The 15673-nt window shown below is 42.0% G+C and overlaps 1 protein-coding gene across 1 annotated transcript; it reads right to left on the minus strand.

Moving 5' to 3' along the window:
* Positions 1-4808: 4808 nt before the first annotated feature.
* LOC308307853 (protein ABHD13-like) lies at positions 4809-8861 on the minus strand. Its single transcript, XM_080753157.1, has 2 exons — positions 8764-8861; positions 4809-5737 (listed from the first exon to the last, which is right to left on the minus strand). Exons 1-2 carry the CDS (start codon positions 8817-8819, stop codon positions 4831-4833), a joined length of 963 nt encoding a protein of 320 aa, XP_080609283.1. The 5' UTR covers positions 8820-8861; the 3' UTR covers positions 4809-4830.
* Between the last annotated feature and the right edge of the window lie 6812 nt (positions 8862-15673).

Genomic DNA, 15673 nt, shown 5'->3' on the forward strand with positions numbered 1-15673 from the left:
GTGCAGTCCCTCCTCACTGGGCTTACCAAAGCCACGGTAGTCCACCAGCACCACATTGGCTTTCAAGTTGACCAGCATCTGCAGCGCATTGAACACCCTGTCATAGATACTGCCTGCGTTGCCATGGAAATATAGGATAGTGATCTGGGCAGAGGAGTTACCTCCTGTGTAGGGCAGCAGGATGAGGTTGAGTTTCACACCGTCCATGGTGTGAATGGACACTTTCTCATGTGGTACTGTTAGTCATTGAGGGGAAACAAGTTGGGTATTGGTAAACAATCCAATCCTGGATTGGATGAAGGATTCCAGCCACGATGAGAATCAGGAGAAAGAAACCTCCAATGCACAGCAGCCTGCACCTGAACCAGCAATGACGACGCTAGTAATCAGCTAAACATGTGGCAAAAAGGTCTTAGCTGTGCGGTGGCCAATATGTAGCCCAATTGCTGTAAAACAGTGGTTCCCAAACTTCTTAGCTCTTTTAGAGATTAATTTGGTGTCTTCCCCACTGTGCACCACACTTAGAACACCAGAGGCAGCTCCACAGATCACGTTCAACCCAGATTTGGCTTTAAAAAGGTTCAAATGTGTTCCCCTGCTATACCACTAAAACGTGGAACGCCCTACCGAAAGCCTTAAAGGCGTGTAAATCCCTAACTTCCTTTAAAATCGGTCTGAAAAGTCACTTACAGGCGGCTGCTACTCGTGACTTGTAGTAAACTCACCTCCCCTTTCCCACCGTATAGACTAAGGCTAAGCCCATACTTACCTCCCCTTTTCCAATGTAAATATATATTACTTTTCTTCTTTCTTTTATTTTTCTTCATGTTTTCTTTTCTTTTACTATTAATGTTATCCTCCACATAGTACTGTGTTCTAACAGTCTGTGATTCAATGTTATATGAGACACATAAAGGTTTCCTGTGTAAAAAAGCTGAAGAGCAGCTTACTAGGTCCGACCACCTAAACCTAACCTCAGTAAAACTATGCCTAAACCTAACCCTATAGCCTCAGTAAAACTATGCCTAAATCTAACCCTAAGTCGGACTATTGAGAGGTCGGACTCATGATCAGTCCCCACAGTAAAACCTTTTTTTGATTGCATCAGTCCCCACAGTAGAACCTTTTTTTGATTGAGCGGGGAAACATAGAACCTTTTTTTGGGAGGGTGGGTGGGGAACAAAGAACGTGGGAAACATAGAACCTTTTTTGACGGGGAAGTGAGGAACATAGAAATTGGGGAACATAGTGAGGACCCAGACCCCATTGTATGGCTAGTATAGTAGTAGCACTGAAATTGGCTGCTCACATTTCCAGGCTACAGTAACACTCACCTGTTCCTCATTGTTAGTAGTCCAGCTCCAAGCAAAACACACTAAAAACAAACCAGTGTGATAGAAATGCCTCATGAAAATAAAAGTGGCTGGAGCCAACTTTCGTTTTCATTTAGTAGCTGGCTCTCTGAGTCTGTTGTTTGTAGCATCCTAATAAGTCCCGGTTGAAAGCACTACAAAAGGCAAATCTGGTAGAAAAAAAAAAGAAATAAAGAATGGAAAAAAACATTGACATTCACTCGTTCGAACGCTGCATGGATATGCATTCATGATGTACAAATGGACATTGCACATCAATAGGCTATTGATCCTACAGTTGTCAGAAACAATCTGTCATATTACATTGTAACATGGGAAACTCTGCAGTGCAGAGGATGACACAGGCCTTAAGTTAGAACTTTTCTGCTTAGTGTTTTGGTAACGATACCTAGTACCTACCATTAAGATATATTAGCCAACATACTGTATCTTCTTGTTCATTTATTTGGGCAGGACACCATGTGAACAATACAATTAAAGTGTAAACACACAAGGATTCAGCCAATTCTCAACCTTTAGACTCCAACATAAAACATGTAACATACAAAAACACAAACCATAATTACAATAATTCACAAAAACAGTTACAAGCAGTGAATTCAAGGCTTCACAGGGTATGTATTTATCAAAAATAAGTAAAGTTTTGGGTGAACTACTCCTTTAAGTCCTTAAATTTAGAAATGTGCAGATACCCTGTATACACTTAGCCTAGTAAACGACAAACTTCCGTCATCCAGGAACAAATGAAATGGTTTCCGGAAGTGGGTGGTTTACAAGGCTAGTATACACTTAAGCCCGTATCAGAGTCTATGGTGGAGACCTATCCACCGCAAATTTGAGGTGGAAAGCTTCACATTTCAAAGACAGATATTGCACTTTTGACTCCACTTGAAGGTTGTTGTCGTTACTTATTATTTTTACGTCAGCTGTTGAGGTTTATTTTCTAAAATGCAACCAGAATTCTCACAATCACAGGTCAATACTAGAGAACTGTTTCACCTCATTTGAGATGGACAGCACAGTACAAGTAGTTCCCAACAAATTGGTTCACTGAGTGCTGAAGTGGACTTCACCTTTAAAAACAGAGTGAATGTCAATAAATAAATAATATAAAGAAATAGCACAAAAAAGGTTTTGTAGATTATTTCTGATGCAGCAATGCTTCTAGGCAATAACTCTTATACCTTTGGAAAGCTTGTTTATTTCCCTTTTAAATGGTGCCCCATTTACAAGGAACATGCATTCGTGGTAGATGCAGTGTATCGGAGGCTCAGAATTATCGTATTTGAAAGAAAACTATCGTGCACAGCCAAAAAAAAAAAAAAAGAAATCACATGTGTAAATAAGTAATTTCACATAAAATGCGTATTTAGTGTAAGAAACAACCTTGTTTGAGATTCCTATGTGACAAAAACGCATCACATATGCTGCGTGGAAGCAGGCAAAGAAAGGAAAGATGCGACCGGTGTTTTTTAATGCCTCAAAGTACAGATCTAGTGTCAGATTTACTGATTTCCTGGATTATCGTACATTTGGGCATTTGTTGATCGTACATCGTACAGAGGGTAAAATTATCGTACAAATACGATAATTATTGTAGATCTGGCAGCACGATACCATTTTATCCTCCCCAAAACAGATAACTTGCGTATTGTTCGATACCGAATACCTATCCGATAGCAGTGTAATTAAAAACAATCTAGGGGGGCGCCCGCTGGCCTACTGGTCCAGGCGCATACCACTTAGGCATTGCTGCATAGGCATGAATGCCTGGCGGCGTCACCGGTTCGATTCCCGATCCGGACGACCTTTGCCGCGTGTCACTCCCCATCTTAAAAAAAACAAAACAGATCACTCTCAAAGTTCCTTGAGGAGGTTCAAAATGGACCCTTACAGGCCTGTAAGTCTGAGAGTGTACAAATGGAACCAAATGGACCCGGTTATGGGGGTCCTTGAAATTAAAAACCTTTTAGAGACACTGAGGAATAAATGAAAAAAATCTTCATAACTGTTAAAGTGCAGCAACAACTTAGTAAAATAATAATGGTAATAGTTATTAGTACAGTAAGAGTACAAAACAGTATAGTGCAAACATCATCTGAAGCATTCAAAAAATGTATCATTCTGAATGACATATCATCATGTGATAAATGACATGTTATTAGACTGGCATAATCACCGATACCAGCATTGTAGGGAGCATAGGCAGCTTGTCCGATACTGGTATCGGTGTCAGAACAACTCTAAATTGTGGGATGAGCATCACAGTCGAGTATGTGGGTTGCGGCCATGAAAAATGCTCAAAACAAGAGTCAATAGCAGAAAAGGCTGTTTAGCATTGGAAATCTCTGCAATGCCTACATTTACACATCATCATCTGCACACTACAGGTGTTTAAGTTGCTACTGCTGGCAGTGTGATGTTGGACGATTTCGACAAACGAGTTAAAAATAAAACAGCTCAGTGCAAAATATGAAAAGTCTATATTATCACATTTTTGTCTACGTCATCTATGACGTTAAATCACGCAATGCAATCATTTTTGCCAATGGACACCATCGTACAGTACATAAATCAGACTTCATGTTCGTTTATGGCTATGACAAGGACACAATATTGTGTATAAAACTCTAGCCTGGGCGCCAGCCTGCTACGCTACGTTCCGTGGATTTGTTTTGTCACTTCGCTTCTCAGTCTGTACAACATGATTCAGTTGACTCATATTTCCGAACTTCAGTTGCAACGTAGGCGACGTTGTTGCTGATTGGATGTTGTTCCAACGAGTCAGAGTAGGGTTAGGGTAGCTACGTCATGAGCCAGCCAATACACACTGGTGTATTTGTCCCCCCCCCGACACCACAGACCAATAAGAAGCCACGGTTGGATTCCAGCCGTGTTCTAAGTCCCACCTCCCCTTGGAGATAGGAAGCTGTCCAGACTGAGAAGCGAAGTGACAAAATAGATCCACGGAACGTAGCGTAGCGGGCTGGCACCCAGGCTAATAAAATACGGACTGTGTGCAATGACAGACAGATCGAACCCCATAACTAAAACTATGGGTGGTTTATAGCGCAACTTTCAGCTCTGTGCAGTCGTGGAGGACACCTCATTGTAGCAAAAAGTGAGCCACACTGTCGCTTCCTGCCAACATTTTTGCAACACTAAAAACTAATTATTATTATAATAGAACTATGAACAGACATGATTAGTTATTGTAAAGTACACATATTTACACATATATAGTTAACACATATTTACTTTAAATACATGTTCACTCATTTTAGAAACTTCATGGCTTTGAAAGGGCTTTTGATGCAAATTCCAAACCTGATGGTGGCAGTTAATAAAGTGTTTTTTTTATGAATGCCTCCAATAAATCAAATTTAAAAAACCTTCTGAATACTTAAATTACTTGAATTACTTTTAAAAGCAAGTACCGGTACTCCAGCACTTTAACTCAAGTAAAGATTTGACTGGAATTTGCCACAACAGAAGTCTGTCCAATTCCCTCAAGGGTGTGGCTCTTCAGCATATCTTTAATGAACTGCTCCATGGCAGGAAAGTAGCCCTCGCAAATCCGGGTATTCATGTGGGTGCCCTTGGGGAAGGTGGCCAGGAGTTTATGCTGGGCAGGTGAAAGCTCATACAATCGTTTCATCTGTACTGGGGGGATGAGCCTGTCCGACAGGCCAGACACAAACAGAGAGGGCATGTGGCACTGCGCCACATGCTGGTAAGACAGGAATTGGTTCTTGTAGTACCACAGGGGCAGCAGACGCATGGGAAGGAAGGGGAAGAGAGAGGCTGCCATATCAGGGATGCTGAGGAAGGTGTTCTCCACGATGATCGCCGCCACACGGTGAGGGTTTACTGAGGCCAGGTGCACTGCCACAGCACCCCCTAGTGAGCGGCCAAATAACACCACCTTGGTCTTGTCCAGGTCAGGGCGGGTCATGACATAGTCCAGTGTGGCCTCGGCATCCAGGCGCAGTCCCTCCTCACTGGGCTTACCTTCACTCTTCCCAAAGCCACGGTATTCCACCAGCACCACATTGGCTTTCAAGTTGACCAGCATCTGCAGCGCATTGAACACCCTGTCATAGATACTGCCTGCGTTGCCATGGAAATATAGGATAGTGACCTGGGCAGAGGAGTTACCTCTGTAGGGCAGCAGGATGAGGTTAAGTTTCCAGCCGTCTTTGGTGTGAATGTACATATTCTCATGTGGTACTGGTGGCATATAGTCACGCAGGGGAACCGCGTTGGGTTGGAAAACTATCATATCCTGGACCAGGTACATGATTCCAGCCAAAGAGGGTATGAGAGCCAGGAGAAAGAAACCTCCAATGCACAGCCGCCTGCACCTGAAGCAACAATGACAAAAAAGGTTGGAAATAATGTAAGACACTGCTAAATAAGTGGCCAATAACACATTTGCTATAGCCATGGCCAGGTCCTTATGTAGCCAATTGCTCTAAAGAATTATAGATCTAATCACACATAATATTAAATGAAGTGTCTCGACCCTACCCTTGCAAATTTGATTGCTAATGCTAACCTGATGATATTCAATGATGATTACTAGCCTAGTACAGAGAAACAAGGAGCATCAGTTTCACAAAGTTAGCCCCAGCCTAGAATGGCTGTGACATCTATCCATCTATCTATAAAATAGCCAATCCAAGTCTGTTTGTCTGTCTGTGTTTACGTCATCCAATGGGAAACCCCTTGAAAAAACACAGGGTGATGTCATCCAATGGGAAACCCTTGAAATAACACAGGGTGACTGGGTTATGACGTTACCATCATCACCATCAGCATTCTTGGTGGGGTCACCATCAACAAGTGCGGCCTGATATAAATTACAAGGCACACTCTGCTGGCGCACAAGTAGTCCATACGGGGCATACATAAATGAGTCAAATCTATGTATGTCTGTGTGTGTGTGTCTGTGTTTATGCCCATAGCCAATCACAGCCGATCAGAGAGGGGAAAACTCTATTCCCTTCGAGGCCTTCCGGGTAGCAGCTAGACTCATTACTTGTGCCAGCAAGTACTGTGTTGTATTCGGCTGCGTATGTATGTATGTCAGTGTCTGCCTGTGTTTAAGCCTGTTGCCCAATCAGGGACCAGCATTTCTGGCAACATCATCATTAACAGCCAATGAGGCACCAGCATTCCTGGTGATGCCAGTTGTGAGCGCACCTCATGGCACGCTCTGCTGGCGCACAAGTAGGCCATACATGGCCTACTTGTGCACAAGACGCAAGTTGGAACCTCGACAGAGTGCAGTTCTCATTTAGTTTAGAAACAACCTACGTCATGTTGTAGTCATCAGACGGATTACACTTTGGCCAGAACTACCAAACCGGAATCAGTTTTAACCCAAAATAAATCGCTGTGCCCAAGGGCATAATTTTAGGGCCTACCCATTACCCTTGATGCCGTGTAGTTTTGCTTATTTTTTGAAAAGTTAGTTTGGTATATCCATCTTTTAGTCCAACTCTTGCGACTGGCACTTCTCGAGCATTTAAATTAATTGGGGAAACAAACAGGGGGGACCAAAACAAGGCGACGCCAATTCTTCTGCCTGTTGCTGGTTTTGGTCAGGCCTAGATTGGATCACACGACAACCCGTTTAAAGCGAACACCAGGCTTTCCTCCAAGGTGGAAAGTCCGGTGACGCGAGGTTAGACTCATTGTGGCAACATTTAAACGTTGTGGTGCTGTGTGCACACTCAGCGTATTTGCTGAGTCTTGGCGTCAGCTTGGTTTCATATCCATTTGAACGTTCTGGCAGAAAAAGTGTGTTTAGTAAAATATCTCCACTTTTCCCACGAGCTTCACACGTACAAGATTCTTTGCCCACGATGGGGTGAAACGATTGCTGAGGCAGCTGGACTGAAAATATGAAAACATCCTTTGCTGGTGGGCACATATCGTTAATCTCATAGCTAGTAATATTTTTAAGGTTTTCACTTTTCAGGAAAGAAAAAAAAACACTTTCTGCCTAAGGGCTGTATTTTGATTGTCTCTTATGCCTTAACTTAAAGGCCTGTCCATACTGTCTCCGACTACCAAACCTTTCGTCAGAGTAACAACATGCAAACACAGCAGCAAGATTCGTGAACTGTTGTGATAAAAGAAGGCTAGCGATTGGAATACAACCACCCTGAGGACTACAAACCATTGAGTGACCTCTAGACCAAATGCACATATAAACAGAGCTGCTACCTTTAAACACATTTTAATTCTGAGGCTTTTTTCCTGAATACTATTTGAATTGTTTTGAGAAAAAGGAAATGCTGCTATTTGCTCCAAAGTTTGCAAAGTTTAATTTATGTTCCCCTTTATCAACTGTTTTTATTATCTTTTGACACTTGCTTTGGCAATGTAAATGTCTGTTTTCTCATGCAAATAAAGCTCCTTGGAATTGAATTGAAACATTAAAAATGTATTTCTACCTTAGTCAAAAAGTCGTTTTGGTATGTAACAAGCATTCTGATAGGCTGAGGACAGGTAACTAGAACTGCCAACTTGCGGCTTGCACAATAGGCCATGTATGGCCTACTTGTGCGCCAGCAGAGCGTGCCATGAGGTTCGCTCACCACTGGCAATGCCAGTGACATCACCACTGGCATCGCCAGGAATGCTGGTCCCTCATTGGCTGTTAATGATGACATTGCCAGAAATGCTGGTCCCTGATTGGGCTCGGGGCTTAAACACGGGCAGTACAGTTCACTGGTACAAGGTCAACTAAAAGGAAACTCAGGTAAGTCTTGCGGCTTATTTCCTAGGAGATCCTCTTGCGCGCTCTGCTGGCGCCAGTAAGGCACAATTAAGCAGCAGTGAAAGAGTGCAGAAATTATGTTTACTTTGAGGCTAACGATATGGGCTACAGCTACACATATTGACAGGTCAGGTGCCCCATACTAATGTCAGTCTGTCTGTGGAAGTTTTCAGTCCCAGGCTCCCAGCAGTCATTTCAGTCCAGTTGCTTCATGTGAGATATTTTAGCCTACTACACGTTTTATGCCACAACTTTCAAATGGATATGAAACTAGGGGACAATGGCTGAAGTTGACCCAGCCCTCCCTCAGTTGACTCAAGTCGCAGCAATTAATAGTTGGGTGAGACTTTGTCATGCAGCGCCACAACGTTCAATTTATGACCCTGGCCTGTATATATGGAATACATACAGCCATTTGGGCTATCATTAGTATAGCCCTAGAATGTCTGTGATTAACGAAGTATTCGTGTTTAATACTCAACACGAATACTACTTATTCGTTTTAATCACAGACATTCTAGGGCTATCATTAGTACTGCAGTTAACGTAGTGAAATGTGATTGCTACCATTTCTGAACAACAGTAACAAACCTCACTCACCCTTTTTTCATTTTCATTCTATTTTTCATTTTTAGCGATCCAGCAGCTCCGTGCATAAGAAAATCCAAAACAACAACAAAACAACCCAGAACAGAAACAGTTGCTGTATTTTCTTTTCGCTGTGTTGTTGTGTGTGCCATGCCAATAAGGCCGGGTTGAAAGCACAAGCACTACAAAGGGTAGTTCCGGTCTAAAAAAGAAATAGAAGGAAACAAAGAAGGGGAAATAAATTGTGCATTCACTCGTTCAAAATACTACAGGGGTGCGCATTCATGAAACAGGCATGGCGTGGCATGCACGTATTTATAGCAACAATACAGAACATGCAGTGTACTGAAAGCGGCATGTGTCATTTTATTATTGTCCACCAGGTGCTGCTCTCAGAATGCCTCTTTCTCCACAGACTCAACTTGGGTGCACAGTATCAGAAAATAAAGGGGAAACAGTCGCAAATCAAAGCCACTAACCTACATAATTATGAATGATTTTAGATATTGTCCCCAGAAACAACTGTTATATTGAAACGTGATGGAAAATGTAGCTTATACTCTTTACTGCATAGACCTACAGTGTGTGTGTGTGTGTGTGTGTGTGTGTGTGTGTGTGTGTGTGTGTGTGTGTGTGTGTGTGTGCGCGCGCGCGCGCGCGCGCGTGTGTGTGTAATAACATTTACCAAGAAGATGGTACCATCGTTTTCTTCACATTATAAGTGGCAGAGACATTTTGTTTAAAACAATTCTGTCCACAAAATTATACTCTAAAATAGCTTTATAAATAGGCCTATTGTTTTAGTCAATTATAATTAGGCAGTATGAAATATCAAAACCATGTTTGACACAAGATCTCACCTATAGGTGTTTCTGCCACAAACAGACATTTGGCATTTGTGGTGCCTTCTATGGGTGTAACTGAACTCACTTTTGGCTGTGTTGTTTTGAGGCCCCTCAACGTAATTAATATTTGGGGTAGATGCAAAGTTCATGACTTTTGTCATTCTTTTGGTACAGATAGGCCCCTCCTGCAAAAGTTTGAAGTCATTCATGGCCAATCAGAATGGAATGTGAACAATCTGAATATTCATGTTCATCACATGACTCAAGAGATGATGTGTACCTATTTATGTGAGATTTGGACAAAATCTGTAGGAGCAGTATAGCAAACACATGACATGACATGACATGACATGACATGACATGACATGACATGACATGACATGACATGACACACACGCACATGAACACAGAAAAAGAAATGGCCCTGTGACCTCGGCAATGAAAGAACAGCCAGTGAAGAATGTAACTCTATCGGCACTGTGTGAGAAAAACACTCACCGTCATGTTCCTGTTCATTTGATTTGATTTGAAAATTTTATTGGAGGATTAAACACTTGAGATGCAGCATCTCGTCTTCCAGAGTGTCCTCAGGCTCAACACACAAACAATGACATGATACAATCACGTAACAATCACAATACATTGACAAAACATATAAGGGCTCTCACATGCACCATCCCAGACCATTCTACATCTGTTACACATCATCAAAAGATAATAATGATAAAAGTAAAAATGAAAAAATATAAACTGTCCAAATAAAATGAAAACATCAATTATATAAAACAAAAATCAAAAACAGGAACAGTTGCATTTAAGTGAATCAAACAAAGACATTTTGAAAACAGGAAATGAGGTAATTGATCTAATTGCAATAGGTAAATTATTCCAGTCATCAGGTGCTTAAAAAAAACTTAAATGAACGTCTCCCAATTTCTGTCTGTATATTACCAGGTACTTCAAAATAAGGTTGTTGAGTATGTCTTAATGGATATCTCGAACTATAGGGACATAAAAGCTGCTTCAAATATGAGGGGTAATTAAAATAAATACATTTGAAAATAAAAAGCAACCAATCATTTAGGAGAGTGACTCAGCCCTATAGGTTCCTACAACTGCAAACATCTCAAAGTGAATGGAAAGAATTATAATATGGTCATTCTTGTTGTGGTGTAGATAAACAGCAATTATACATGTACTGAAAATTCTACTGTACCAGCATTCAGGAAAGTCCATGCCTGGAAGATTCAGTAATAAAGCATGTTTGTCCTAACTCTTTTAATTCATATCAAAAGAGGGAATATGCATCCACTTCCCAGGTAGCTTTTGTGGCACTGATTTAACTACTTGCTTCCACTTGGTGTGACCTTGGATGAGATAGACAGATTATGTGTAGAGCAGCCAAGCTGTTGGCCTCTCAGCTCTGTCCTTGAGTCAACAGTAGTTGATTTGATGTGTTGAAGCCGGCATAAAAAACCATTAGCTGTGCTTTTTGTCACAGAATCAACATAGGACAATTGAAAAATTATTCACTAACCTTAAAGTGGCATGAGTGAAATGAGCAAATCAACGAATCATGCCAAATATCTGATATTACTGTTGAATGTGTTCCTGTCAAAAGAAATTATATTCTGTCATTTTTAGTAAACTGTAAAATTGCCATGTCAGCACTATACTGTCTGAAATCCTGTCTGTCACACAATCTAACCCCACTAAAATGGCAACCTTCGTTCTCAAGGCATGGCTGTTGATGTTGATGTTTAATAGATTGTTGACACAATCTGGCCTAGGCAGACCCAACTTTGTAACCGCACTGCTGCTCACATTTGATCACAATATTGAGCCAGAAATGAGGGTGTGTCACATGAAAGGTCAGTCTTCTTAATTTTAACTGGGTTGGACATGCCTCTGTAAATGCAATGTACCATTTTAGACATGATGAAACTGTCCACTGCTGTTTATTTAATTTAGGAACACACTCAGAAATTCAATTGATGGAGGGATAAGAAAGGTGTCGCTGTTGAATAAATGTATGGTTCTGCATGACAAGCTATTTGTTCTCAATGCTCAAGTCCAGAGTCAACATTATTTTCAACATATTCAGTATTCAAACTATTTTAAAGAACACTCATGCAAAGACAAAAGGATTGCATGGATAAAACTGCAATCTGTGTGATGCATGATTCACACGTAACCACACATACAGTATGCGCGCGCATGTGCATACACAGCTCGCAACATGTTTGTCTCTTTGGATTTTATGGAGTGCTGCATTGTGATAGATTCAGCTTATAACAGACTGACAGCTGGCAAGTTCACTCTCGCCTGCAACTCAATTACCAAAGACATGTCAGTCAAAACATCTATTATACACACACACATGCGTATGTGTACGCACTTGCTCACACTGGCACACATACTTTATGCACGTACTTGGATGCACAGACGCACGCAAGCACGCACGCACGCACGCACGCACGCACGCACGCACGCACGCACACACACACACACACACACACACACACACACACATACACACACACACACACACACACACACACACACATACATTCCTGGCTTCACTCCCCTATCCCACGACTCAATTACTTGAGATGTGGCAGTCTAAACAGCCAGAGGGCCTCAGCTCAATAACACAGAGTCAGCTGCTGTAGGACGAAGAGTGACTGTGATGCACTGGCTGTGGATATCATACCATCACGCCAAGGGACACTCTTGTCATTCACCTCACGCCCCTTTGCACACCCAGTGGCCTCCTAGGGACACCAAAGACATTAACTAATGTATATTAGATCGGGGGAACAGGTAAGAAAAACAGCCACAGATTTATGAAAAAGCCAAACCAAGGAAATGGCTCCATCCCTCAACATCATTTGCCTGAGCGCTTTAAATTATTAATTGTGATTAAGAAGCTGTTAGTATTTGTACAGGCCAGGTCTCGTGAGCGAACGCGGTAGAGTTTGTCTGGCTGGCATCATGGAAACCCCTTTGATCTGCAAGTCAGTGAATGCGATGCTCAAGGTGATAGGCCTACATCTGGTGTCCATGACTACAGTACAGTAAATGTGTTGTCACCTTGGAGACAGACCGCTGCCTTGAGTCAGGGATGACAGCTTCTATAGCAACACCTCGTTTTGAGCAACATCTAACCCGCCAACGGTCTGACTGTAGTGTACAGTACACATCATCCAAATGTTAATTTAACACAATATGCATCGTGTCTCTGCTTATTCTCTATTATAGCCTACTGTACTTATTTATTTCACTGCCCTCCCTCCATGCACATGCACATGCACATGCACATGCACATGCAGCACTCACTCACATATCGTTGTTGTCGGTGGAAACCTTGTATGTCCATAACCTTTCGTTTTGTATTTATCATTTTAAAAATGATGTAAACTAGTGAAAACAGCCGATCTACAAGGGCTTGTAAATCTGCTGTTTTCAATAGTTTTGTGCAACAGCCTTGGATGATGAAGCAGCTAGGGCTTTACTTTACGAAAAAACGTACACATTTGACACCTGGAGATACAAGGTTTCTGCACGACAGTGACGATGTCCATTAGACCAGTGGTTCTCAACCTGTGGTACATGTACCACATGCAAAAAAAAAAAAAAAAGAAAAATTCTGAGGTGGTACTTGGTGTAAAAAGGTTGAGAACCACTGCAATAGACCATTCCGCTACACATTCAGTCAGCCAGGCTAACAACACTGATCATTATTCACAAACATTCACACACCTCGTGCACACACGCACGCATGCATGCACGTATAGGCACAACCTGTTCATGCACCAGCCAGGAAAAGCGTATTCAATATGTCAGTATTCTGGAGCTTTAAAGGTGCTTTAATTTTTTCCTTCATACCTCTGATTCATAATTAAGAGTCACCGTGCCTCGTATTGCTCTGCTCTCAACGCCAATCAACACGGTTTAATGAGAGCACGCATTGTACAGTGATGACCTAATCCACTAAGAGTAATAGCAGGCCCTATCTGGGGCCATGTGTATGCAGTATGCCCTGCTGCACCACCATGCCTGCCAGGAATAAATTGGATGGAAATTACTGCACATCTCAGGCAGTAATTAGGAGGCCTCCTATGGTGAAGAGGCAGACATTAACTAATAAAGACTGCATTTCCTATGCAAATGAGCCTAACCTGTAGATCTGTATGCGTGCGTGCTTGCGTGCGTGCGTGCGTGCTTGCGTGCATGCTTGCGTGCGTGCGAGTTTAAAGTTAGTTGGAAGCAGCTTGAATGTTTTCATAAAGTACAGGAAGGTAGGGGGTGGGGGCAGGGTTTTTTAGGTGATATATCAATTAGAACAGCAGACTCACTCCCTAGCTTCCGCCACAGTCTGAAGACTCATCTCTTCAGACTCACCTCTTCAGACTCACCTCTTCAGACTCCACCTTAGCCCGTAGCACTTAACCTAGCACTTGCCTACCCTCAATGACCATACATGTATAGCATTTTTTATATAGACCGATGTCAGGCCATTTTGGACTTTGAACCAATCATCATCATCATCATCACCATTGTTGTCATCAAGATTATTCATCACATCATGGCATCTCCACAACAACCACCACCACCATCATCGTCATCATCATCATCATCATCATCATCATCATCATCATCATCATCATCATCATCGTCGTCGTCGTTATTATCAAGATTATTCATCACAGTCTCCTGGTGTTGTAGGTAATCTTATCAGACCGGTGAGAGAACAGTACAGGCTCTCTGTGGAAGAAGCTTAGGTAGTGACTCTGCAGTGAGAACTAAAAAGTACAGTATCAAGGGCATGCTGTAATTACAATGTGATGCATTTGGTCTATAGAGATTTCCTACTCTCGCTGCAGAGGCACAGATCACATTGTCCTTGAGAAAGGGATATCCAGGCTCTGAGGGACGTTACTGGTTTCTCTTTGTGGTGCACTGTAATCTGTGCAAGGGAACTTTAAAGGACAACTTTGTTTTTTTACAACAAGGGTTCATATTTTAGATTGTAATTAGAGAAAAGAAAAGATGAGTCTTAAAACGTTTTCACTTCTTTCTATCGTTTTAGCGATTTTAATTACTTTCAGTGGTTGGGGCCATGCATGCAAGTAGCTAAATATCTCTTTTTAGATACAATAAGCCCATTCCCACAATCTTTCATGGGCAGATGTGACTTATGGGGGTTACTGTAAATAGTAATAAAGACATTAGCGGCTTATTGTGTCTAAAAAGAGAAATTTATGCACGCATGTCCCCATGCACTGAAATCTAAGTCATTAAAATCGCTAAAACAAATGAAAGAAACAAATGAAAACATTTTAACACTCATCTTTTCTTTTCTCTAATTACAATCTAAAATATGAACCTTTGTTGTAAAAAAAAACAAAGTTGTCCTTTAACACATCGACTGCCCACCAGGTGGCGCCAGTCATCCCCTCTGAGTGCCCCCATAGCACTTCCATAGAAGAATACGAGGCCCTGTTGCGTCAATGCATGCGTGATGACGTCACTTGGTCACATGAGCGCAGACAGGATGTTATTGTGTAACTTACTGTATGGGCTAGTGTTGATCATAGCTGTTCACTGCCGATCAAAATTTGGACATTTTGCCGCACGCGGCCACAGTTTTAGCCATAAAACAAACATCGGAGATAAAGATAAAGATGGGGAAATGCATTGGAGTATACGGAGAAAAACGGCCGCGCGATGCTCTCAGCGTCGACTCGAAGCGACTAGCGGCTAATGGGCTACATCCAGGCGTAGCCCCGACCTAACGGTGAGATATAAAGTTATACTGTAATTACAGTAAACGCGTCCAACACGTCGTGGGCCTCCAGCGACATCAAAGAAATTGTCGCGTAGACACCTCGTGGGCACCCGCTGTGTTAAAGAGTATAGGGTCAAAATTGGTAAACGATATCCATATAAAGGTCAGATTCACTCAATTTGGAGAGTTACTTTGTGAAGGTCAGTCTGTCAGGCTGTGTCAGCTATTTTTGGCAAAGGGGTTTGGTGTAGAGGGGAAAAAGAGCAGACTAAGTACAGAGTAAAGC

This window comes from Nannobrachium achirus, assembly GCF_963921795.1.
Source record: "Nannobrachium achirus genome assembly, chromosome: 22".
Taxonomy (NCBI): domain Eukaryota; kingdom Metazoa; phylum Chordata; class Actinopteri; order Myctophiformes; family Myctophidae; genus Nannobrachium; species Nannobrachium achirus.

What these genes read in the sequence shown, in the direction of transcription:
- LOC308307853 (XM_080753157.1), bottom strand. Translation starts at nt 8,819, where the DNA reads ATGCACGGAGCTGCTGGATCGCTAAAAATGAAAAATAGAATGAAAATG. An exon ending in AGAATGAAAATGAAAAAAGG is followed by an intron (nt 5,738 to 8,763) that starts GTGAGTGAGGTT and finishes TTGTTGCTTCAG; the next exon opens with GTGCAGGCGGCTGTGCATTG.